This window comes from Filicampus tigris, chromosome 1, assembly GCF_054856515.1.
Source record: "Filicampus tigris isolate MCC_2025a chromosome 1, RoL_Ftig_1.0, whole genome shotgun sequence".
Taxonomy (NCBI): Eukaryota; Metazoa; Chordata; class Actinopteri; order Syngnathiformes; family Syngnathidae; genus Filicampus; species Filicampus tigris.
The window spans coordinates 29,976,562-30,003,121 of NC_141217.1; the positions used below are offsets into that span (position 1 = coordinate 29,976,562).

Sequence of the window (26,560 nt, forward strand, 5' to 3'; positions counted from 1 at the left end):
TGTAAAAGCACCATCTGTGCGGTTTTTGGTGGTGAGGATGGTGTTTTGCGAGGGGCTTCTTGCTCCTAAAGGTGTGGTTAATTCCTTTCTTGCGTGTGTTTGTGTGTGTGGACTGTGGAGGATGAATCAGGGATGTCTTGTGAAAAATGCGTTGCCTTGGAGACCAGGCTGGACCCACTCCAACCTCACCCCCCCCTTTCTTTTAAAGGTACACCATAATGAACAGGAAAAAAAAAACTTGTGGAGATGGAGCGCAAGCTCTCGTTGCCTTCGCTGCTCGGCAGTCGTCGTCACGATCTGAGCTGCGTGTCACCATCAAATCGACTTTCCGTGCTCTCGTGGCAATAAAAGAGGGCGGGGAAGTGCGGAGACATTGCATGCCGAGATGAGCGGGCTCTCCGAGGAGCAATTATTCAGCTCGTCGTCTTGTTTGCTTACTTCCTAAAAACCATGAAGTGACAGGCTACACTCGCCTTTTGACTTGCTCACAGCTAAGCCAAGTGACGTCCTCCGTGGGAAAAAAAGAAGAAGAAGAAAAGGGGCTGCACGCTGTGCAAGCCTGCCTGTGACTCATTCACGACCGGTTGCAGCGACAGTGGAAAGCTTTAATTAGCTGCATTTTTCTTTTCCCGCCGCTCGGTGGACGAAGCGAGCGCGCACTCATCTTTTCTTTCTTGCTTCCCCCCCCCCCCCCTTCTCCCCCCTCCCTCGGCTGTCTGAAGCCAGTGGGAAGGAGATGTTGCACCTCCGTGCACGAGTTGCTCCTCAACAAGAATGTCACCGACTTCTGCCGGAGCGAAGCTTCGAGTACTGACCGCATCTGCTGTTCACTGCGTGCGCTGATTTCTTTTTCGTGATAGCCTATTTGGGATTTGAACCCAGTCGGATGCGGCCGCAGTCGCGTTATTAGAATAGAATTTCCGCGAGAGGCTTCGCTATTCAACAAGCTGGCAGCGGTGAGAAGGCGATGGGCGCAGCGAGCCTCCGTCACGGACCGCGTCTTGCTTGTAGTCTTGCCCAGCTTGTTGAATCTCCTCCGCGGTGACGAGCGTGTCACGATGGCTTCGCGTTGACAAAACTTCTCGATTGCACCTTTTCTCTCTCGATCTTTAAAGTGAAAACATGGCTCGTCCCGTTCTATTCGCCGAGCTGGGCTTGTTTTGCCTCATGCGGACTGCACTGGACGTGGCGCTGGCTCAGGAGACGTACGCGCCGCATTCGATCCGGACCGAGGGCCACTTGACCCTCGGCGGACTTTTCCCGGTGCACGCCAGGGGGGTGGACGGCGCGCCGTGCGGGGACCTGAAGAAGGAGAACGGCATCCAGCGGCTCGAAGCCATGATGTACGCGCTAGACCAAATCAACCAGGATGAGCAACTCTTGCCCAACATCACCCTGGGCGCTCGGGTGCTGGACACTTGTTCGAGGGATACCTACGCGCTGGAGCAGTCTCTAACTTTCGTGCAGGCCCTCATCACCAAGGACACCTCGGATGTGAGGTGCACCAACGGGGAGCCGCCGGTCTTCGTCAAGCCTGAAAAAGTGGTGGGAGTCATCGGAGCCTCGGCGAGCTCGGTATCGATCATGGTTGCCAACATCCTACGCCTCTTCCAGGCAAGTGGAAAGTACACTATTGCATGGAAATGATGTTTCGCAACCTTTATTGAGACGAGGTACACATTATACTTATGAAAAAATCTACCAAACCAAACAGAAATGCCACAAAAGTATAGTCTACTCAGGGGCGTTGCTACACCCCCTGGGGCCCAAAGCAAGTCGGACTGCCCCCCACCCCCCACCTCCCTGCAAAAAAAAAAAAAAAAAAAAAAAAAAAAAAAAAAAAAAAAAAAGAATACCCAAAACACAGGACAACGACTAAGCAAAGATGTTTTATGAAATACAGTCGTGACGTGAGATACGAGGACCCACAGTTTGGCCGATTTATTATTTTTGTTTTGACTTGCAAGCAAAAATTTGAGATACGAGCGCTGTATGGTGACAGCAAACTCAATTCAGAATAAGTAGCACTTTGGCAGATAGTGACCAATTCTTAAAAAAACTGAGGCTTCAAGCTGTCTCTTGCCACTCCCACTTGAGGTTTACCATTAAATTCATAAAATAAATATAATTACACCACCTATATTTCAAACACTACAATGCATATATTAACACTGAAGTTTGTTAGCTTAATACTAACACATAATAAGATGGGCTAACGAATAACATTGGTGTGGCATTGTTATAACCTTTAAGTAATATATATATATTTGTACACAAATGGTGGTGCAACACTTGTAGACTAATAATATAATACTCACAGGTATATACTAAGATATTCTGATGTAGCTCCGTATGTCTGTAATATGCTGCCCCCGGGTGGCCGAGGCGTGCATGCTCATTTTCCATCTCTCCCTGCTGCAACACCTGATTCAAATGCTCAGGATCATTATCCAGCTTCTGCAGACATTGCTGATTATCTTATCATTTGAATCAAGTATGTTGCAGCAGGGAACGACGGAAAACAGGCAGGGCAGCGTCCCTCAATGAACAGGATTGAAGACCTCTTTTTTTAGTTTAGTTTTAGATAATTTGTGATCCAAATGGTTTGTTACGAGCGCGGTCATGTCATGGAATGAATTAAACTCGTATCTTAAGGCACCACTGTAATTGACATATAAAATGAATAACAACCACAAACCCACAGAGTAAACATAACACACACTGTAAAAATGAACAACAACAATAAACATACCCCAAATGTGCAAAATTTGCAGAAGGATAAAATTACAACCAAGCTCGCTATTCAGGGTTTTCATTTGTGATATTCCGAATACCAACTTGTCATATTACGGAGGTATCCAGTTGTGTCATTGATCGTGGCCATCTATCAGGGTCCCCTACTAGCTAGCAGCCAGCAAGGGGCCCTGTGCAGGGGATTCCCAATGTGTGTCTAAAGCGGTGCCATTGATATGGGCCAATGTCGGCTGTCTCTCGGGCCCCTTTATCTCGGAGCCCAATGCCTGGCTTGCCTGCCCTGTTGTTGTGTCTCTGCATATCACATTTAAGATGATGATGATGATGATGATGATGATGGAAAGTCATTTACGACCCTAATGAGGATAGGCAGTATAGAAAATGGATGGATGGATAATTTCTCTCATGACTCACCAATGTGGCGCAGCACAGTTTTTGGGAGTCACTGGTTGAAAACATCAAAGTATGGAAGAAACGTGCTTTAAAAGGATTCATCCGTCTTGATGTTCAGTTTGATTTGTTTCCTCATTTCTGGTGGTTTCGATTGGAAAAATTTGTGGCTTCCAGGGCTGCACAATGAATCAAATTTCAATCCTGATCAAGATTTTGGCTGCCACGAATAAATTAACCTGATTGTCTGTGATATTTACATTTAAAGTGCAAGCTCTGCTGTATGTTTAATCAAGCACTTTCTCAACTAGTGGTCTGCTAACCACCAGGCAGCAAACAAATAGTAAAGGTGCCTAAATTAGAAGCAAGCGCACCCTGATGTGGGCACCTAAAGTCACTTGGTGAACTGATGAGAGTGAGTCATGTCAAGAGAAGAAAGTACAGCAAAAATTGGAGATGACAAGCATCATGGTAAATTTGACTTATTTATTATCATTTATTCTTATTTCAGGTTTCGTTTTTCAGTGGAAAAACTGATTACATATGGTTTGTTGAAAAGTAGTACAATAATAAAAATGGATGTTTTCCCTAACATTATGAACAAATGTGATTAATAAGCGTGACTGCAATAATAATCACGATTATCATTTTGGCCATAATACTCCCACTCAATATATACAAGTCCAACGTCAGACTCGTTGGCTAATGGCAATCCGCAGCTCTCTGAAAGAAAAATGTATCGGCACGCAGTATCTTCTAAACTGAAAATCAAGCGCAGCTCGGATCAAAACATTGCATCAGATCAAAACATTGAGGGTAATAATTGGTTCCACAGAAAAGGTCCAACTTTTTTTTCAATTTTGTGTTTGGCTTCTTCAGTCTTTTTCGTGCATCCTGTCATGACAGACCTGCCCAGCACATTTTAGGTCAATGGATGAATGAATGAGCGGTGTGGATACTGGATGGATGAATGGTGAAATGAGTCGCAGAGGGTAAGCCTGTTTGGAGGGCCAGGAAATATCCAGGATATTCAAGAATCTATAGGCGCTTTGAAAGTTGTTGGGTTTTTTTTGCCCATGAGTTGTTCAATTACCACTACTTCTATTATTGATAATGATAAAAAATATATATTTATATGTTGGACAACTGAAGTCAAAGACTATTAACTGTTAACAGGCTGTTCAAGAGGTTTTGGACAATTTTAAGTGAAGCAATGGCCAATAGTTGTCAATTAATTGATAATCGATGAGTTGTCAATTACTTTATTAATTGTTGGACTGGAGGTTTTAGCATTTTTATGAATGGGTCAAAAGCGTAATAAAATGTCATAGTAATTATTCAATAGCCCCTTCACACTGTCTTTCTGCCAGACTGGCACATTCCTTTCAGATAATCCACAGAAGCGGGGCATTTCCGTGTACACGACTGGTGACGATGGTGGTGATGTCAGCGTCTTTGACATCAACAGTTTGCCGTCAACATGACAAGGCGTGGGCAGTCAGTCTCAGGGTGTTAAACTACGCGCGCGCACACACACACACACACACACACATGCCTACATACCTCTCCTCCGACATTATGAGTCAGCTTCACATCCATTGCGTTACCTTCAACACAGTTTTGGAGCCTCGGTGGCAAAAGTTTGGACACCCCTGCTTTACACTGTTGGAGTATTGCTTGTCCAGGTTGGTGCTGAAAGAACAGCTCCTGTTGCAAGGAGTGCTGATGAATGGCCCCTGACAGGCTGAGCACAAAGGAATTCTTGGAGTGGCAAGAGAGAAGAGGCATACAGTAGATGCTTATTATAAAATAATGACACTCAGCAGTGCACTGACCTCCATCAAGGCCGGACAATGCTGTAGTTTGGATCACTTCCAAAATATATTCCCTGCTAGATAATCACTTTTTGCAGATGCCCAAATGTTGTCATTAAGATTTATAATTGTGCGCTGAGAAAAAGAAGACCGAAAATTTGCAAACAATAAAAATGTTATCTTTGGCAGTGCTCTACCCTTTTATATTTTCATGGAAATCGGTGATTATATAATCTGCAAACAAACCAATGACCATGAAAACAACAGTGAGACAAAAGGGGCAACTGTAAAGTAAATCCCTATTTTTTTCACCAATTGGACGATTTTTTCTGCATTGACTTACGAGAACTTGAGATTTGAGCGCTGCATGGTGGCAAGTGACTCAACACAGCTAACTTCATAACAAGCAGCAGTTATTAGATTGTAACCAATCCATCAAAAGGATGTTTGTTGCCACGCTCAGCTGGTTTACTGCATAAAGCATAAAACAACGACAATTACACGTTGTGCATTTAAAACAACCACGTAGCCTCCGCTATCTTAATGCTAGCACACGATGCAAAAGGCTAGCAGTTAGCATCTATGTGGCGGTGTTGTTGCACCGGATATCTGAACACAAACAGTGAAGCAACACATGTAAAAGACAATATAACAATACTCACAGGCATATATTCTTTATCATCCACAAAGCGTAGCCAAACTGTGAAGGTGAGAGAAGAGCTGAGCCTCCACTACTGTACATCTGTACATTTGAGCCCCACATACACACAGTTCGGCACCCGTGGATGGATTGACATATTTGTGGGTTTATTTAAAATTTTTTCAATTAAAAAAATATAATTTGATATTCCTCCTTTTTTTTCAGCCCCCCCCCCCCCCATTAGCCACTGTTTTTTTGTGGGAAATATATACTAACTGTTTCTTTCCTTAATGCATTTCAATGGACGTCAATCAAACATGTATTTTCACTTTTTACTGGATGTCTGCCTTATACTGCCCTCATTTGGCAGACCAAGGTGCGCACACAAGAATGAGCAATGTGTGTGAATGTGTTCAGTGAGGGAGAAAGTGTTCAGTGAGTGAAAAAGTGTTCAGTGAAGGAGAAAGTGTAACATAAACGGTTTAATTTAAAATAAATTCTATGTCGTATTTGTTTCATTGTTTTTTGGGAGGGCTGGAACAGATTAATGCAATTTTCATTCATTTCAATGGGGAAAGGTGACTTGAGATACAAGTGATTTGAGGTACCACCTTGGTCACGGAATGACAACCCTGTTTCTCAAGGTACCTCTTTATAAACCAAATGATACGATTCTTGGGTGGCTTGAGAAATTGGTGGAGAATTCCAGTGCCCAATCGCATTTTAAGTAAAACCACATTCTAAAACAACAACTTTCCTATTTCTTGTAAAAAAACAGGAAAAAAAAACATGTTTTTAAAACAAAAACAAAGAAGTTACAGCAAGTTACAAGACATGAATACATAATATGTATATTATTTGTGACTGTAATATAATATGTGACTGATAGAATGAGAAACAGCAAGCTTAAGGTGCACTTTCCCCTGGGGAGACTGCAAGGGGAGACAACATCTTAGTAATAAAGAACAAACCCATCCATCCATCCATCCATCCATCCATTTTCTGTTCTGCTTCTCCTCATTATGGTCGGTCAAACCCTGCCGAGTTGATTTCAGTTACCGGTATATGTTCATGCAAACAGGATTGTTTTTTTTCTTCCTGCGGTGAGAGAGGAGAAAAGCAGAAATAAGACTTGTTAACATGGCAGATATTTATCACATTCATACATAAAGATGATCAAAAGCAGCTACATGCACAGTGATGAATTATTTGGATGTCGGAACCCACTCATATGTTTGCGAAATTCTTTGACGTGAACTTTTTCATCAGCCTTGCAACACGTTTTGAAATTATTTTTACAAACAGGTGATTTGAGAAGAAATGTGCATAGAAGGAATTCATAACTTTCAAGTGAAAATGTTTTTCAAGTGAATGTTATATCGATGGTATTCCTTTAAAATTAAGTTGCATTCATTCTATAAATTTAATCAAATACATTAATCATCATAAATTCCTGAAACGTTTGGATACGCAGAAGTATAGCAATAATAACCATTATAATAACTCACATAGTTAGTCCTAGGTGGGAATTTCACATATGACAAATATATACAGTACACAAGAACTGTCTATATAAAATACTAATTTCGACTAGTAGTCTAGTCCTAAGAGCTATGTAGTCCAAAACAACCATAAAGAGGTGTTCGCGCAAACATATGCTTCTTTGTTCTTTATTATACACATAAAAGGTTGTTTTTACTATTATTATTTTCACCTCTCTGGCCATCATTATTATACACTGGCACACACGTTGGCAGTAAAAGTTGTGCAGTGTTCTCTCACATCAGATTCTACCACAAGTATTAACAAATACAGTTGTGCCTTGAAATGCAAGTTTAATTTGTTTTTTGACCACAATTGTAACTCCAAACAGTCCCGCGTTGATATGAATAGCCCCCTGTCCCTAAAAAAAAAAAAAAAAAAAAAAAGTAATTTGTTTTTTTAACTCTGCTATATTGTACTTTAAAAAAACATAGTAATAATAACACAATTAAATAGAATATAAAGAATGAAACAGTTTGTGGATCATAATTGATTCTTTGCGACTCCTTCTATTGTGCACAACATTTCTACTGGGGGGAAGTGTAATACATTAATGAAGACACAAACAAAGACTTTCACAACTTCTGTAATATTAGTCATTTTTGGGCCGGAGATACGAGTATTATGTTGCTGGGTAACCCGTGTTCAAATATCCTTTGCTTCAAGCGTTATAACCATGCGAGCACATCATTTTTTTTTCATGGGTGCCTCACATGAGTACCAGGAGATTGTCTTTGGTACTCACTTGTGGTTCAACGGATCACATAGGTTACGGGTCAGATCGGTCAAGGATTTTGAGGCATGGATTGGATTGTTATTCGGATCATCCAAAAAAAAAAAGATAGAACTTTGTCTTCATTTAATTTATAAAATGCTATTGCCCCAAAAAAAAAATCAATTCCTAAGGTCTAATATGGCCGTTGAGAATTTAAGAACGCAACGTAAAGCAGAACAAATTCTTATTTTATAAGTGGTACAGTGTATAAAATAACTAGGTATCCTGCCAGACATTTTAAGTTGAATGTTTTCTTAAAATTATTTAATGAGCAAAAGTGTTTTTATAAATAAAATAAGACAAAGTTGTATTTTTATTTTTATTTTTTATTTTTTAATAATGAAAAAGACCTTGAAGCGCAATCTAAGACACCTTCCTTTAAACATGGACAGTGCATCACAAGTAATCTGAAAAATAAGTTACAAAATAAAGTAAGCCAAGGAACAGCTGTTGAACTACCAGCCGGGCACTTGTGGCTAATGAAAATAGCTGCTAGCCACTAACGCCGGAGACTTGTGTGACTGAATAAGATTTCGGGATGGCGATGTATTGATGTTGTTGGCAAGCGAAACGTCGAAAACGGAAGTCAAGTTAGCCGTGACGCCACCATGCGGGCCAGCTTCAAAGTAAAAGTCTCTAAGGCTATTGCATTAAGCATCAATGAGTGAATGTATTATTTGGCAAGCTTTATTTTGAAGTTAGCCTATCGTCGCTGTCCTGTGATAAACACTTATATCCAAGTTTGGAAACTATTTTAATTTTCACAATGCGATGTCTGTGACGCAGAAACACCATTCATGTAAAAATAAAAAAATGGGAAAAAAAGTGTTTTTCACATGACAGCGACGCTATGCAGAGGCAATGTGTTCGTTGAATATGTTTGCAAAACGCTCCCGATGCCATACATGCAACTTAATGCGATCCACGAGGGTTTTCAACTTTCTCTGCTGCTAAGTGAATGCAAACTAATCACACTCCCTTAATGTGAATGTGAAATGTTTTTTTCACCAAGCATTCTGCGGATTGTGCCCAGCCTGAACCGTGATGCTTGATCCGTACCAATCCCGGATCAAAGATGATCTGTTGCACCACTAGTGTGTACCAGTACGCATGCACGTTACGCATCAGTGATTTCTGTTGTGCATGTGTACCTGCGTACCAGTTATGTGCACCCCCCCTTATAAAACCACCACATAGATGGCATTTTTCAGTGTCTCTTAGCATTTAGCAGAGATGGGCATCCAGGCACGGAACAGTCCGTCCTTCTTTCCCGGACGGATGCCCATTTTGTGGACGGGTGGACGGAGGACAAGTTCTTTTAAAAAGGACGGACTAAGCAAGGACGGAAGTAGGTTTTCGTCTGTGCCTGTAATCGTGCCTAACCGGATTAAGTTCCGACTGACGTGTTGTGTTAAAAAGCAAGGCCGCTCTTCTCTTCTGCGATACCACCGAGCAATGGATTACGCCACAGGATGCCATTTCACTGACCGACAGAAACACGTCCAGCCTGTCTTGTGTGTGTAATCTGGGATAAAGTACTGGTATGTATTGGGCTTAGGAAAAAGGTGGATAGCAATTTTGTTTTGTTAACGCTTAACATTTGATACATACCTTATCCCTTTGCATGCAAAGTATGTTCTTGTCTCTTATCTCTAGAGCGTAAAAATCTCTGTCAGCGCATGACCCGTAGGTGGAAGTCTTTCGTTTCCTCCTAAAATAACATTGCGTTATTTTATAATGATAATTTTATTGCGAAATAACGCGACAAAAACTGAGAACTTATTGCGTTATAATGCAAAAGTTATAAGTTATACGTATTGCATTATAACGCAAAAGCTTTGCAATAAAAACACAATAGTATTGCATTATAAAGCAATCTTAAATATACTCGTGATGGCCTCTGGCAGGCACTGGTCACTGTTTTGGCAGCTATATGCTATCTTAGTTAAACAGTTGTAAACAATTCAATCCACTAACGGTACTCCCAGCCTGTAAGTGGATGTGAATAGGAAATTAGCCAGCTAATGAGCTTTATATAATGTTTATTAGTGCACGGTTTTGTTTTGTTTTTGGGGGGTCGAGGGGGGGGGGGCCCTGATGGAATGTAAGTACAGAAGCGCTTTAAAAGGACGAGGACGGACGGGGTTGGAGGACGATTATTTTTACGAATAAAGATGGAGGGATGATGACGGGAGGGTGCCCAAATAGGGTACAGTACCCATCACTGGCATTAAACTAACAGAGAGCAAAGTTGTTTTGGATGCACAAAGTGTAATTGTTTAGTGTGATAGTAGAGGTGCAACAATGAATCAATTAAGTGCCAACTAATCTATTATTGAGCGAGTTAAGTTGCGCCCACTGCCACCGTACAGAGTTTGTATCTTTAATTTTTGCTCGCAAGTCAAAGCAAAGAATCAGCCGAACGACAGCTCGTATCTTGAAGAATTGCCAAGTCGGGTGCATCGTATCTCAAAGCACCACTGTGCTCCATTCATCTACGGGAAATGCTTTGAGGGTTGCTGGAAGAGAACGTGATATTTACCAGTCAGATAAATGAAAGGCTATTCTCTGAAAGAACAACATTAGCATAACATAGCTAATGGCACTGACATCCAGTAATGGTCTTTCTAAGATTAATGGTAGAAGTTAATTTCTTCCTGCTTTAATTCGGAAATGTGGTAAAAAGGTAAAATGTAGAGTCACTGCCTTGCAGGAGGGAGAATTGGTTGTTTTTATGTTGCTTTTTTATGAGTGCACTAAAATCTGCCCATATTATTTGGCTGCAGTGTGACTTGTTGATTGTCTGAGGCAATATTTTAGACATTTCGTACTGGGGAATAGTTGGGTTCAGTCACGTTTAATCCATCCCCCCTTCAATCAAAGGTGAGTGATGATTAGTTGTGCCCAGCATGTTGCGTTTGTTGGGAAATGACAACGGAAGCGCTGCAGCCGCTGCCGGCCTCATCTCTTGGTCAACTTCACTTTCAGTCAGACCATTTGCAAAATTCATATCTGAAACGATTTTGTCAGACGCAGCACTACTTCATATAATTGCACGTGCTTACAAGGGCCTCTTGCACAGAAAGGCTGCAGACTGTATTTTCAACTACATTGCTTTGATTTATGGGTAACCTACCTTGCTTCTGTCAACTCAAACATGTCAATTTTCAGTTAAAATGCTGGCACCTTAACTGGCCGCTATCATTGCGAGTAAATGAAATGAGTTTGCACCAGCGATTTCAAAGAGCGTTAGCGTTTGTTTGTGTGAGCATATCTCTTATGCCTGTTGGCTGAGGGAGTGCACTGCTGCAGTGGAATGAGAACCGCAGCAGGGCTCCAGTACAGCGGATTAATTATTTAAAACACATCTCCATATAACAAAATATCTAATGGCTTGAAATATCACACGGATGCTGTTGCAAATGCACAGACTTGTGCACACACCGGCAGCAATTCTAGGATCAGAGGTTCAGGGGCGCTTCAGACAGGTCTATGGGTGCTACAAAGACCCGGGGGACAGTGGGCTGTATGTGGGGTGGGGGGGTCGTGGGGAGGCATTGACTGCTGTGCATCGACCGGTTGGAGCACACATTGAAATGTGTATGGGAATTCTGCGGGGAAGTCTGTGAGTCAACCAAATCGGATAAAGGCTCTTTCAATGATTTTATATCCAAAAGTCATATAAACGGGTGTGCACGTGCACACACATAGGCACTCACACACATCAGTTACCTAGACCAGTGTTCTTCAAACTCTGTGCCGCGGGACACCAGTGTGATATTGTCGGGTGTGCCGTGGGAAATGATCTAACTTGTGTGCCTGTGCGGTCTAGCTCCTGGCAGCATAATCATGTAGTTACTAAATTGTAGTACTCTTCCATACCAGTAGGTAGCAGCAGCAGCAGGTAGCTACTTGTCTTTGTTTTGAGAAAAGCGAATTAGTGACGCATGTTTACCCAAACAGGACCATGTTTCACATTGAGTAAGTATCAATATGAAACATTATAAAATACTTTTTACTTTGTGTTTATTTAATTCCTATTCAATACATTATAATATAACGTTTTTCTTCAATGTTAAAAAATGCTTATATAAACAATATAACACTTATATTGTTAAAATAAGCGTTTTTTTCACAATTTCAGCTGGTGGTGTTCCACTGGATTTTTTCAATGAGATAAATGTGCCTTGACTCAAAAAAGTTTGAAAAACACTGACCTAGACAATAGCAGCACAAGTGGCTTCAATATTAACACCTGCACATGGTATAAGCTTGTTTCCCATCATTTCAATGAAAAAGGGCAAATACTGTAGTGTCAAATCGAAACGTGGTAGGTCTGCTGTTTGACCACCCGGAATGGTTCCTGGCCCCCCGAAAAAACCTAGGCTATAACGCCTACTATGGGTGGGCGATATGGGCAAAAAAAAAAATCTCTATTTTTTTCAAAAAACTCTAACGATAATTTGACGATATTCTACAAAACATATTTTAAATCGGTACTTGATTCACAGACCAATTGTGGATAGACAGCGTTTGTGAACAACATCTCTTTTAAATTGCTAAATACAGCTTCTGCAAAACATAATGATATTCTATGACAATATTTAACAATAAAAAAACAAATGATGTATAGACTTACATTGATTTTCAGTTAAATGTCTCTACTGTTATTCCATAATGATGTGACATTTTGAGCTGGAGTAAGTTCTGGTGTACCACTGCCAAGTACTAGAGCAATCAGAATGAGAAAAAGGTGTTAACTACAGCAATCAAAATGAGAAAAAATGTATTCGATAAGTGGCACCCAGCGAGAGAAAAAAAAGACGTCGCCATGACAACACGCATTCTCATACATTGGCCAATGTCCATCCATCCATTATCTGTACCGCTTCTCCTCACAAGGGTCGCGGGGCGTGCTGGAGCCTATCCCAGCTGTCTTTGGGCAGTAGGCGGGGGACACCCTGAACTGGTTGCCAGCCAATCGCAGGGCACACAGAGACAAACATCCGCACTCACAATCACACATTGGCCAATGTATTCAGAATAAAGTTGAATAACAAAACTGCAATTTACCGAAAAGTGCATTTTCCCCACTCATTCATCGCTGTGATATGGAGACTTGTGACTTTATTAATGTTTGGGTGTATGCTGGCGTCACACTAATAAGCCGCCATAATTTGTTCAACATGCCACAGGAACACAGGCTAGTTATGAATGAACTACAAGCGTGTAAACTGAATGTTAACCGATCATCCAGGATGTCACGTTTGTCTTGCTCTTCATGGTGACCGTTTTGGCACATCCAACAATGTTATTTCCACCGACGTCACTCTTGTCAACTCCAAACCATTTACAGACTACGGACAACGTGGACTCACGCCTCGCTATCAATCCCCGCTCGACAATCCTCCATATTTGAAACAGCTCGGCTGCAGTGCGGACAGAGTCACGTGACCGGGTCCTGCTCGCTGATTCGGCGAATGATTATCACTTCCTCCTCCTCTGCCGACAATGCACACTGTTTTTTCAGCATTTCCTCATACTTCGCGGCCGTCGGCTGACTCGCTTTTGGAGGCAGTATTCATGCTCGATAATACAAAATTACACATCGTGAAAGCAAGATTGACGATGATATCCATAATGATATATATCGCCCACCTTTAACGCCTACCTATAGCAACTTGATCGAGCTGTAAATGCGACTATGTTTGACTGCGAGGACCAACAGTGTTGGAGGGCTCTATTTTAGTAGATGCCACAAAGGGAAATGTTGGCCTCCGATTTTTGTGCAGGCACAATGCTCTCTGCACCTTTTTGCCAATTTGGCAGCCGCTATACCAGGTTGGGCTTTCCGGCCTACACTGAAAAAACAAAATGGTGTGCTGAATTTACTCAATTTTATTTTATCAAGTGGTTGCACAAAATAAGATCATCTGGATCCAGATACATTATTTGACTGTAAGTCTAGTTAAGAATGTATCACGATTCAGATGTTTTAAAGACTTGACAAAATAAAATTGTGTAAATTCAACTCAAACCTTTTTTCAGTGCGGTGAGGGTGTGACCTTGAAGATATGCCCAGCGGAATGACAATTTGATGGCAGAAGGTCAGTCTAAAGTTACGCCAGCTTGGACCAAGTATAAATAGTGGCACAGCTTGGCTAACGCAGTTTTACTGAATTTGATTGGGCAAAGACTGTCCGTGTACTTAAATTGCCAGCAGTTATCACCTCTTATTTAATGAGGGTACCTGCTTACATTGTCTGATAATGCTCCGGTCACGTGCACATGGTCTTTTTCCACACAGATATGTTTCCATGCGAGATGTGAGGGCACCGCATCAATAGGGAATGAGAGGAGCCGCTTGGCTGCTCCATGGCTGTGGATGTGTTCACACCCACAACAGCGCAAACTGCCCTCTTTAAATAAGCCAGCTTGCGAAATTAATTAACTTTAAATAAATCACTTTTTAAATAAGTCGTGCTGGATTCTCACTGGTCATGAAAATAGAGCTCGTTGCTACTTGTGATTTGCGGTTGCTACGCACTCTAGCTCTTTCTGTTCAATTAGAAACATGATGATGGGCTTGACTGCAAATAGCTGCTTAGCGGAAAGTGACCATCATAGTGCTTAACATGCTTTTAGTTCCACCGTCATCTTTTTTTTTTTTTCAGGCAAGTCCATAGCAGTCATTCATTCTCTGGGGTTTTGTGGCTCCATTGACTGGACAATTAGGCAAAGGATTCAAATCGCAGCTGTCAACCTGGCCTGACTATCATCCACTCACTGAAAAATACATATTTTAAAAAAATAGTTTGAAGCTGGTAAAACGCTGAAGTTATACTTTGATGCGTCTATGAAACATTAACATGTGACTTGAAAGGAGAGAGCCATGCATGGCTTTAATTTATTCCCCCCTTACTTTTGCTCTGCTCTCATAGGGTTTGTTCAGGCTCATTTCATGTCATGTTTTGTTTCTTGGAGTGTTCTCAAGAGTAGTACAGTCACATATCAAATGATCGCAAGGCAAAGCTTTAAAGGGCACATGTTCAAGCAGTATGCTCTATTCGTAATATTGAAAATGAAGCAAAAACTGAAACTCCTGATTGTTGACTATTTCACTGAATATTAAAACATTATATGTACAATTAAACCTAAAAGGATTCCAAGCCTGAACAAATTGTGAACTCAAGTGAATATGTGCTTGTTGAATGGAGTGCCTTACTATTGAAATGACACACGAATGTGTCAAAAAAAAACTTTAAGAAGTTAGAGATAATCAAGAGAATAAACAATTCACTTGTTTAGTTTTTTCCTTTTCTTTCATTCTTTGTTGCTTTGCTTTCTTTGCTTTTCTTTCCTGCTTTGCTTTCTTTCTTAAGTTAATTGCCCAAAATTATTCATACACTTGCGTATGTTCAAAAGTTGTTTTGTTTTGTTTTGGAAAAGTTGGAAATTATAAATAAAATGTGAAGGAGAATGCCTAAAAAAAGGTCATTCGTATGATGCCAGAAGTTCCTTGGATCTTTCTGAGCAAGGGTCATCAGTCTTTTTTGAAAACGCGACTTGTGAGCTATTTTTTAGAACAGCCCCGCAGGCCATGTGGTCCTTTATGGGCTAACTGGTGTAGATATCATGTGTTAGTAACCCTTGTGTTCGAATCATGCAAAATGGTGTGTTTCCTCAAGACTGTACAAATAAAATAAAATCTAACTAAATAAAAACTGCACATTTACATAAGGTATACAAATCATTTTTTAAGTGAAAAAGTCATGCATGGCGAATAATATTCCAACACAACTCCTTTAGTCTGCTTCCACCCTTGCGCCCCCTCCCCCCCCCGCCCCAAGACAGAAGACATTCAACAAACAAAAACCGAAAACCCGCTCGGGTCTCACTTGGACTCTACACCTGTCCAGGGTATGACTCATTTTGACCTTTTTACTGTATAGGTCCAATGCTAATAAACTCTGAATGAACTTTCAACGGAAATCTCCTGCTTTACAGTTGGAGCGTGCAGGCGATGACAACTCCCTGAGCTGTCCTCTTCTAGCCTGCTCACAGCTTTTTTCTCAATGATTATGATGAGGTCATTCAGTGACTCCCCCCTGTAATAAGTGCACCATCAAGGTAGCAAAATAGTGATTGTAGATTTAACGGCCTGACCCTAAATGTCTATTCAAGACATGAGTAGCTGCTGAACTCTTAATAGTTGCGGAATTGACATGAGCGATGGATTTCTCTGAAGGCCCAGGAGGGTTGATCAATAGTGTTGCTATGGTGAAGCCGATTTGCTGTGAAGATGTTTTTATTTCACCATCTTCCACGCTGCGTTGGAAATGAAGACAATAAAACCACAAGGACAGAGGGGGGGAAAATCAATCAAACATTTAAATTGTTTCTAAGCGGTAGCACACCTTGTGAAAAAAACAAAACAAACGTATCCTGACATTGCTCAAGAGTAACCATTCTCGGAGAAGGGTGTCCTCTGAATGCACTCGCGTTGAGAGGACTATGTAACGTTGTCCTTTTGTCAGTCTTAATCTCACTTGTATCCATCTCCACGAGATCAGAGTGATGCTTGCTGTCCTCTCGCATCTCTTTTCGCGACGACACAAGCAAAACTTTTTATTTAATGCAGGTGAACTCTTTCTTGTCCTCCTGTCTGGGGAAGCAGCCACTTCAGACCTGCTGTCTAAATGAGGCATTGGCGTCCTCTGCTCACATGGCCCTGACAGGCTCCAGTTGGCTTTTTATCTCTCCTTTCTCACAGAATCATCACTGTGATTGATGAAGGAGACTGAAACCTCATAGCCTGATCTATTCAGAGGACAGTGGTAAAGGGAGAAACCAAAGAGAATGCCAAAAAGAATATGAAAGACGTCGGTGCTCCTGTGCTGCGCCTTTGAAACGGGATCAAAATTTCCATTTTTCTAAACAGAATTAGTTGTTCTCATGCACGCAGCAGCTCAATTAGTAGCAGGTCCAAAGCAATTGTCAATTCTGCTGTGACAAGCATGGTTGGAATGCTAAATATTCAATGCACAATCTTTGAGAACATTGCGTTAGCTGTTCATGCACGCCAGCAAGTAGAGTATTTGTAAAATTTGAACTTGAACCCAAGCCTGATCATAATCAAGCCCTGAGCATCCTGTGAAGCGAAAATAAATGTCTTCCAAATTTGACACACATTTGGATGAATACAAAAATTGCCAAGTATCCAGATGGGGAGGCTCGGTCATCTGCTTGACACCTGGATGACTCCAGGACGCCTCGCTGGTAGCCTTGTCGGGATACTAAAATTTCAAACTCGATATTGATACCCTGGAAAATACTCGATACCATTTCGATACCGTGGGGTTAAAAAAAAGACAAATACTTTAACAAGGCATATAATATATTTTTATGAACATGAAGAAGATTGGCTGGTTGGTCCTCCTGCCGCCGCCGCACTGGCCATAGTAGCAGCAGTAAAACTTAAAACTGCAAACGGGGTCGCTGTGAGTGCTCTCCTGCGGGGCTACCACAGCGGGTAGCAGGACAAGCGGGAGACGAGGTTCTTTCGAGAGGAAAAACACAGCGGCAAATAATTAGATATATAAATAACCGACACATCCACTATTAAAATTAATTGTTGACAAATTTGATTGTTGTCGCTATGATTAGTCGACTAATCTTGGCAGCCTTATTCTCCTGACTCCCGAAAGCTTCTGCCGGGTATGTTGCGCTGCTTGCAGAGTGCGCACGTGGACACTGTGGGCACGCGCACCGTAGTATCGATACCCTGACAAATTGATATCGTATTCGAATATTCGTGTGTCGCGCGGTAAGTCTCCGTTTCATTTTAATATGCAACTTAGACGCGGTCAGTCGGATCATTATTTTATTTACTCCATCACTCATGGCTTTAATCCTGTAAGAAGGCGTTTTGTGAAGGCGTCGTAGCCAAAATGAAGATGTATTGTTTTGGGCAGGTGTGTTTGCTGGTGTGACGTTTCAAAGGCTGGCGTGCCGCAATATAAGGTATTATACAACTTGAACTTAGCGGTGCTTTCGAACTAAAAAAGGATGGCGTTTTTTGGAGGTTAATATCTAAAAGTGTATGCGGCTCCCAGTGCTTTATTTTCCGTGGAAACCGTGTCGAAATGGCTCTTTGACTCTTAGAGGTTGCCGACCCCTGATCTAAATGATGCAGGTTAGCGGCCCTCGAGGATCGGAGTTGCCCACAACTGCTTTACAGGATGTTAAATTGACATACATCATGCGGTCCCCACATCCCGATGAATTCAAATACCCGCAGAAAAAGAGCTCGTTCACTCTGGATGAAAGAATGGAAAGACAACACAGCACCTCATGGATTTTTCATGATCCACGCCAGTGGTTTTGAGTTGACTCATGTATTTTCTCTCTCTATCACTTGCTAATTACAATCTATTCTCAGAGCGGCACACACGTAGTGAAATATGGACAAGCACGGGAGTAAAACGCACTCTCTCAACTAATTTGAGGCTTCTCTTTAAACAACATCGAGTCAACACAGCACTTCAAGTCATACTCAGTGTAAATCACTTGGCATTCGACTGTTAAGGGAATTACATTCTTATAATTATTTTACAAAACTGTCAAGTATTATGCAGTATCTATTTATCTGCTATTTATTTAATGCAGTTGTTTCTTAAGACATGCGGTGCTTGAATGTGATTACACATGCTGTCTGGCCACAACATTCAGCACACCTGGATCTGTCTTTGACAGTGGTTCTCAAATGTTTTACACCTAAAACAATGTTATGCACATTCTTAACATTAACGGCGAGCTTGTTTAGTTTAATTTTGTGTAGTTTAGTTTTATTAAGCAAAGGACGCTTGCTGCAGTTCATGCAGTTAGTGTGTTGCTAGCTGTGTTTTGAACAAATAATGACCAGCAGCATCGGTGGTCTTCATGACATTTGCTGATGCATTTCCTTGCTGTGTAATGACCTGTCCTTATGTAGCTAATTATCACGTCCTCAGGAGATGTTTCTTCCATGCCTTATTCAGAAAGCCAAGGTGCAGAGAAAGGTTGATGGTGGGGATGGCACTGAGGGGATTGGACCTTGAGACTGTGTGACCTTTTGCCAACAATAAACCCTTCACATTACCGACACTTTTTGGAGGGAAGGCGATTTAAGTTTTTTTCCCCAATAACTAAATATGCATGTATTTAAAAGAATGGGATGGTGTAAGAACTTTTATGGAAGCACATAATTAAGTTACCGGTACATATGGTTTTGATGTCGATCTGTAAGGTGCCCAGTTTATTTCAGTAAGAACAGAGTTCCCCAAAATGAAATATTTTAACTGAAGTTGTTTAATGTTAAAAGTCAGTGGTTCTGACTAGAGCTGTTATTAACTTTAAAAATGATTATTATTTTTTTTAATTGATTATTCTATCGATTAACCAGTGATGGGATGCACTGCGAGGTTTAAGCTTGTTCATACTAGTTTACTTAAAAAGCACCAAACCGTGAAGCTTCGCATTGTGAAAGGAAACGGACACTCACGCAAGTGTCATATGCAAAATGACCACACTGCAGCGTGTAGCCTACAAACATCATAGAGAGCGTTCTAACTAGCGATGGTAGGATATATTACATTAGCAATTGAGTTAAAAATAAAAAATACCTTGAGTAGAATGTGCCGTCCAGCCAGCTCGTAGTCACGCATACACTCCCATCTCCAAGATCCGCTTTGCAGTAACCACATTAACTATAACCATAACTTTAATTTTGTCCTCTTTCAGTTCAAATCGACCCCAAATCTTGGTCCTCGTTTTATTTTCGTGTATTCATCCATGGAATTCCTCATTGATTGCATTCGTCTGCAACAAATGTCCATGCAGCGTACACAGAAGTGGCCGAACATGGTTTCGAGTGTTGTATATTTAAAAATGATTAATTATAGTTTTAAGGCAGAATTTTTTGTGGCGGCCAAATTTTTTGGTCGACCTAGCCAAGTTTTTTTTCCCCCCAGCCCTAGTTCTGGCTATACTTAAGGCCCGAATGTAACTTTAACACCGCCTGTGTCTGGTGTCAAAGTATGATTTGTTTTATTTAATTTTTTTTTTTTTTGCCAACATTTCCACTAAATAGCAATTGTGATCACATGATGAATGAACTGTGATGACATGAACAGCGTCATCTGTTTTTTTTCCTCTTCACTTAGGCTATGTTCATACTGCCGGTCAATTCCGATTTTCGGTCGACAAAATAGACCAGTGCAAAAAGCAATGGTGAGCTCATAAATATATGTGAGCTCGCTCACGTCAAGCACAAAATCCTTGGAATTTGCACAAATGCGACTAGAATGAGACCTATCCATGTGGACATTTATTTGTTTAAACACAGCACCATATGATGTCATGTTTAGTGAGCATGTGTCACTTCACTTCACATTGTTTTTTTTTTTTTGTTTTTTTTTTTAACGTGAACTACATAAAAAGGTCGGATTCAGCAAAAAATCTGTATTGGACTTCATGCCCTCCATTGTGAACAATGCCTTACAGAACAAAGTGGTCAAATATTCAATTTTGGCAACTCACTAATGGAATACATTTTCATTGAATTGCATTAATATGCTCCACTTATACATATTCGCTATATGAATGAGTTTTAAATGATTGCTTAAGATTACGCTCGGCAGAATCTTGCTGTTCATGCAAACAAATGGCAGGGAATTGAAGCGTTTTAATGAAAACGCTGTTGTCGTATGTGTGTCCTTAATTCGCTGGAAAGTTGACAGTGGAAACAGATGCTACAAAGGTCCCCTGTCAGCCTCCAAAAACTAGGCAGAGGCAGCCCATGCTTGGGGGTTTAGCACTACAGGGGGCACCCTACTTTTAAAGCTTTACAGCACAATTAAACTGTATGAAATTATGAAACCATAAACAAAACCTAATTAAACTTTAAGCAGAAAATGGCTGCATCCTCTTCCAACGTGTTGTACGGCATATCGTTGTGGACCCACTGAGTTCATTCACAGTCCTTGGAAGAGCCCTGCCTGTTGTGTTGTTGTCGTCGTTTAATCAGATGGTGACTTATGTTCCAGACCACAACCGACAAGGTGAAACTCACTCACAGGCAGTGGCAAAAAGCAGATGGGACAGAACGTAGTGCAGTCAGGGCTGCAAAAATAAACTACCGCTGCTGTTTGTAACACGGCCAGCAGGCTCACTGTAGCATTCCATAAAGTAAGAATTACACTCCTTTTATTGGGCCCCTTATCGTCTTGTCCTTGCACTCTTTCTCCGACACAAGGAATAGACCCCCTTTTCCCTTTAAGCGCTCTTTAGGCATACATCTATACAAACAAGGATGCAAACAATCAATACTTACTTAAGGGCAGGTCAATCCCGCCTGCTCTGTCAAATTGCCTGGACTTGAGTGTTACGGGTTTGTGGGCCGGAGTTCAATAAGACTGAAGTGAAGTGAGCGAGGCTAGATCAATCCATGTCAAGACAGGAATGCGTCTCACTCGACCTGAAGCGGCTGATACGTCGGACCTGCGATGCAAGCGAATGCGAGTACCTTGAGGTATGAGGTTGGCCAGAAAAGCAAGAAGCGCTCCGAGGCTGAGTCGAGGGATGAAGGCGGCTCATCCTTTCAAGCGGTGACCTCATGCATAGATTTTACATCAATGCTTGGAAGGGGAAGAAATGGGTGTACGTTTTCAAGAAAAGTCATTATTTTTCCACTGAATTTGGGGATGTTTACAAAATGAGGCTGCGACTGCCAAACCTTTTCAGAAGCACACGCCAGGAGAATGTTTTAAATAGTTGGAGGAAAAATTGGATTCGGACCTGCAAAGGCTGTAATTAAACCACAAGAAGAAAAAGCCTGGGAGCCTGCCGGGGAAATAAGGAGCACTGTTGTGCTCATGTTCACTGGTGCGAGGATATACCATCATGTCCACACTCCCCCCCCCCCCCCCCCCCCCCCCCACACACACACACATAGCCACATGTTGCAGTGTGTTCAACTGATGCAATATTAATCGAATAAATAAAAGGACCCGTGTGCGTCACACGCATTGTCATTGCCGCTGCCATGAGGTCATGAGGTCAGCAGCGCGCGACTGGGAGAAAAGCATCGGGGGCTCAAATCCAGGTCTTGGCGTCTGGTCCCTCGAGACTGCTGGGGTTCTCCCCTTGATTATTCAGCAGCATAATCGCTATGGAAAGCAATAAAAACATCGCCTGCACATCATGTGTTCAAACATTTTGCTGCAGTTAGTTTCAACTTCTAGCTAAGCACCGAATCGCAAAATTTAATGAGGTGCCATCTCTTATTAACACATGAATATTGGGGCTTTCGTTGGAGAACCGCAGCTGTGTGACTTTCTATAGGCTGGGTTATTACTCCCATTTTTCTCCCCATTGCTCTAGAGGGAGGGGCAAAGGCAGCTACTTAAAAGCTTAGCTCGGCTCCCGCTGAGGTCACGCCGGTGTTCCTCTAAAACACATTGTCGCAATGACTGTAAAATGTGACCACGAGGGCACTCTTGGATTTTGGTGGAAGTTTTCAATACTTTAGCTGAAGAGAGTGAGAGAGAGATAGAGGAAACCCCATTACGTCCGATCCTCTTTTCGGGATGAGTGAGAAGATCTCTGCTGCCTGCTAGCAGGCCTTTCGCTCAAAAAATGGTCCAGTGTGGGTTGAAAGGCAATATCGCGGCGCTCATTGTAGTCGCACTAAGCTGGGATATGTGCATCACTAAGGACTGGGCACAAACAAGCCGAGGAATTCCAGTCTGCTTGACTAAACCAAGTCGGAATTGTTGTACCAATGAAAGCTTTTTCAACATGATCACTTTTCAACATTTGAGGCTTCAATTTCACAATGCTCTTCTAACTCTTCAAATCCTGCTAAATGGCCTAAACGAATTTGTTAAATGTAGGCTTTTAGTGCCGCCTGCGAGTGTCTGCTCCTTAAAAAAACGGGTATGCATCAGGGCTCCTCTTAGATCTCGGTTCTGTTCTTGGCTTTGTTCTCTGTTTTAGCTCTTGCTCGCTGCTCTCCCCCGGCCAGCTCTTGAAATCACATGGCACCGTGGAAATTATACTGCACTTAAGACTAATCCCATGGATCTACCTGTCAGGAAGAATTCCCTCGCAATACATGAAAGATGGTGCATTTTAAGAGGGCAGGAGTAAGACAGTGTTATACCAGCAGCAGCTCTTTGAGGCTGTATCTTAGCACATTATTTCTTAAGCAAAAAAGCCTCTTAGCAAGCACGCTAACACATCCGTGTTCACTAGTATATCAAATACTGTAGATGTTTTCAGAGAGAAGTATTTTGCATTGTTCCTGTTATTAGTAATCATTATGAAGGATTAAGGGCAGTATAATACAGCTGCAGCTCGCCTTTGTTAAGACTGGATGCCCGTGTGAGGGCTCTGAATGTAGATGGCCATGTTAGTAACTGTAGCAAGAAATAGAAATAGTCCTACCGCATGTCCGAAAAAAGGTCCGTGTGAACAGGAAGGCCCAACTAATGTGCATTTTCTCATGTATCTTTTTGCTGACCTTTTTGTCTGTCACATGGCCTCATTCAACAAACTCTGACCGATTTGAGTAATTATTGGAGGAAAAAATACAGAAGAAACTGGACAACAGTCATGCAGTTTGACAACTTTGAGCAAAGTACATTCTAGATCTGTCTTAACAAATATACGTTGAAATATAAGTGCGTCAACAGTAAAATGGAATGAACACATGAATGAATACAAGTAATGTAAACATGCTCTAATAAGAGTCAACATTGGTTTGGTTGACTATGCTTTGCAGTATCTAAAATGTCATTTGGTTTTGACCAATCCAGAAGGGCCCGAGGGTACATCAGAATGCTTCCCATCAGCAGATTGTAATATAGGCGCATTTCATCTGCCAGCAGAGCGTGGACCTTTTATTGGAGAATAAATTAGAATGGACCTCGGGCAGTTATTCCAAAGTATGTGTTGATTTTATATGTAAACATTCATGAACAACTGTGGCGTTTCATTAGCTTTAATTTCATTTGCTCTGTTTCTCTCTGGAGATGAGTTTTGGCGGGTGCGTCTCTCTCTCTCTCTCTCTCTCTCTCTCTCTCTCTCTCTCTCTCTCTCTCTCTCTCTCTCTCTCTCTCTCACTCTCTCTCTCTTGTGGCAGGCTGAGCTGATGCAGTGATGAAGTGCTATTTGAGTGTGCTTGCGCGTGTCTCTATTCTTTTGCGCACGCGGCGCCAGAGCATACATGAAAAAAATCAGACGACAGTATTAGTGTTTTCAGATGCAAATCCTGGAGGATTTCAAGAGCTCTCGGTAGGCCCGTATTTGACAGCTACATTGATTTAGGGGAAGACCTCAGTCATCATTGACAGCTTTTAAATTAGGAAAGCTTTCCATTCAAATTGAGTTGCCTAAACTTAATCGGCTACAGGACAGAGGCTATTGATGACAGGATATATATATATATATATATATATATATATATATATATATATATATATATATATATATATATATATATAGTGTTTTTTAACAGCTTTATCTATTCTGGAGCACTGTCATGTTCAGAAATGGGAAGTAACGAAGTATAAATACTTGGTTACTGTACATCAGTTGTTTTTTCCAGTACTTTGTAATTCACAGAGTATTTATTTTTTAGAATACTGTTTACTTTTATCCGTTACATTTTAACACCATTATCTTTACTTTTTACTCGATACATTTTCAAAACATTGTCGTTACTTTTGTTTTACATGATGCATGAGGATTAAAAAATACAAATCCGCCAATCATACAAAGGGTTACATCTGGTCCCGGACATCCCAGTTTGTGATTGGCTCTATCTGAAGCTATGACATCACGAGAAGACGATATGCTACCCGCTACAGAAGATTATTTAATTGGAAAATGAGAAGAAGTAAAATGATCGATGAGGTGTGTTAACGTTGAAACTGTCAACAATATGGGCTTGACTCAGAATGAGCCAGCGCCAGTGAATCAGCAGCTGGCTGACGCCCACCCATGGCCTTCCCTCTAGGAAATATTCGCATTGGTCGTCTCGAAGAATGATTCTTGGCGATTGCGTTATGTTCTGTGTAAACCTAAAGTCAACAAGTTTGCCGCCTACAAGAATTTTCCGTCAAATCTGAGAAATATATCAAAGTAAAGCTAAATGACGACACTTTCGTTAGCTTGGCCCTTGTTAATGACGTGACTTTAGCATAACATGCTGTATTAGTATGGTAGACTTTTTGTTTCCATTTGTTTGCTCTCGGGAAGACCATTAATTTTTTAAGTTTCAGAACCATTGGTATAGTTTATCAATTGTATATTCAGTAGGTGGGTCTACCTGCATGATTCATCATATCACAGTGAAATCCAATCCAGTCAGTTTAATAGGTGTGTTAAGTGACGACCTTTCAAATTTAATAGCCTTCAAATTATGTGACATGAGGAGGGAACATCCGGTAAAAATAAGTTTTACTTTTACTCGTGAAGTACATTTCAGAGCCTGTACATTTTTACTTTTACATGAGTAAGTATTTGAATGAGTATTTTTACCAAACTCATTTTTATACAAGTAATTGTACTTAAATACAGAATGTCAGTACTTATCCCATCTCTGCTCATGTTGCCCTGAATGTCCTGGAATGCCAAAATGTTCAAAAAGCATCTTACTTTTCTACAGATTATGCAGAGAGCTGTCACATGTTCATACCCTAAAAGTTGGAAGCCAATCAGATGTCATATTGCCAGCTAATTGACTCTGATTCTGGGAGAAAATATACTGTGGTGCCTTGAGTGGCACAAATTTTTTTTTTCCAGATACAAGCCTTTGTTCAGATGATTATTATTATTTTTTTTGTTCTGACCTGCGGGCAAAAATCTGAGATACGAGCCTTGTACGATGGCAGTTCATCTCACTTCACAACAAGCAACAGTTTGTCAGGTAGTGAACAATTCTAGTCATAGGTCCCTTTGTTGTCGCAGGCACAAGATCCATTGTTGTCGCTGTCTTTTTGATCGTTGCTCGACAGTAAAAATGCTGACCGGAAATTGGCCATAAAAGGCAGAGCAAATTCCGCACTGCAGTGTCCTTGTCAGTAGCCGTAGCGACGCCCCCCGACTTGGAATGTAACTGTAACACATTTTCGAAACAATGCGTGTGGGTTGTGCGCGAGTATAAAGGCAAACTGCGCGCAGCACAGCTACAGTGACGTGCTCGCGGCTGTCGCCCGCCCACAGGTGTATAATGAAGCCTGAAATGGGCAAACGACAAAAATTGCCTCCGAATGCTTCAAACGCACCATTAGTTACCCAACTGTGCGTACTTACTTCTTTGCTACCCGCAAATGTTGTTCTACCTTTTCCGGAGGCCGTGGTACGGCGGGTTACAATTTAAGATCGAGTTCATGCACTTCTTCTGGCGTCTTTCCTACTAAAACAACCCATGCGACAGGACAGGAACAAATACTTAAGCAGGTTAAAAATAAATATATACTCACAACACTAACTACTGCAGCACAGAGGTGGAGCAGATTTACAGACTGCGCACCCAGTGAGATTCATGAAAAAAATATATACTTTTACATTTTTATGAAATTGTGTGTTTTATTAAATTGA

The 26,560-nt window shown here is 41.4% G+C and overlaps 1 protein-coding gene across 1 annotated transcript in view; it reads left to right on the forward strand.

The window, feature by feature from the left end:
* Positions 1 to 239: 239 nt before the first annotated feature.
* Positions 240 to 26,560, forward strand: part of grm7 (glutamate metabotropic receptor 7) — a 147,595-nt gene continuing 121,274 nt past the window's right edge. The window contains exon 1 of the mRNA XM_086031042.1: positions 240 to 1,614. Coding sequence (XP_085887168.1) covers positions 1,123 to 1,614 — 492 coding nt within the window. The 5' untranslated portion in view covers positions 240 to 1,122. The remainder of the gene's footprint in view (positions 1,615 to 26,560) is intronic.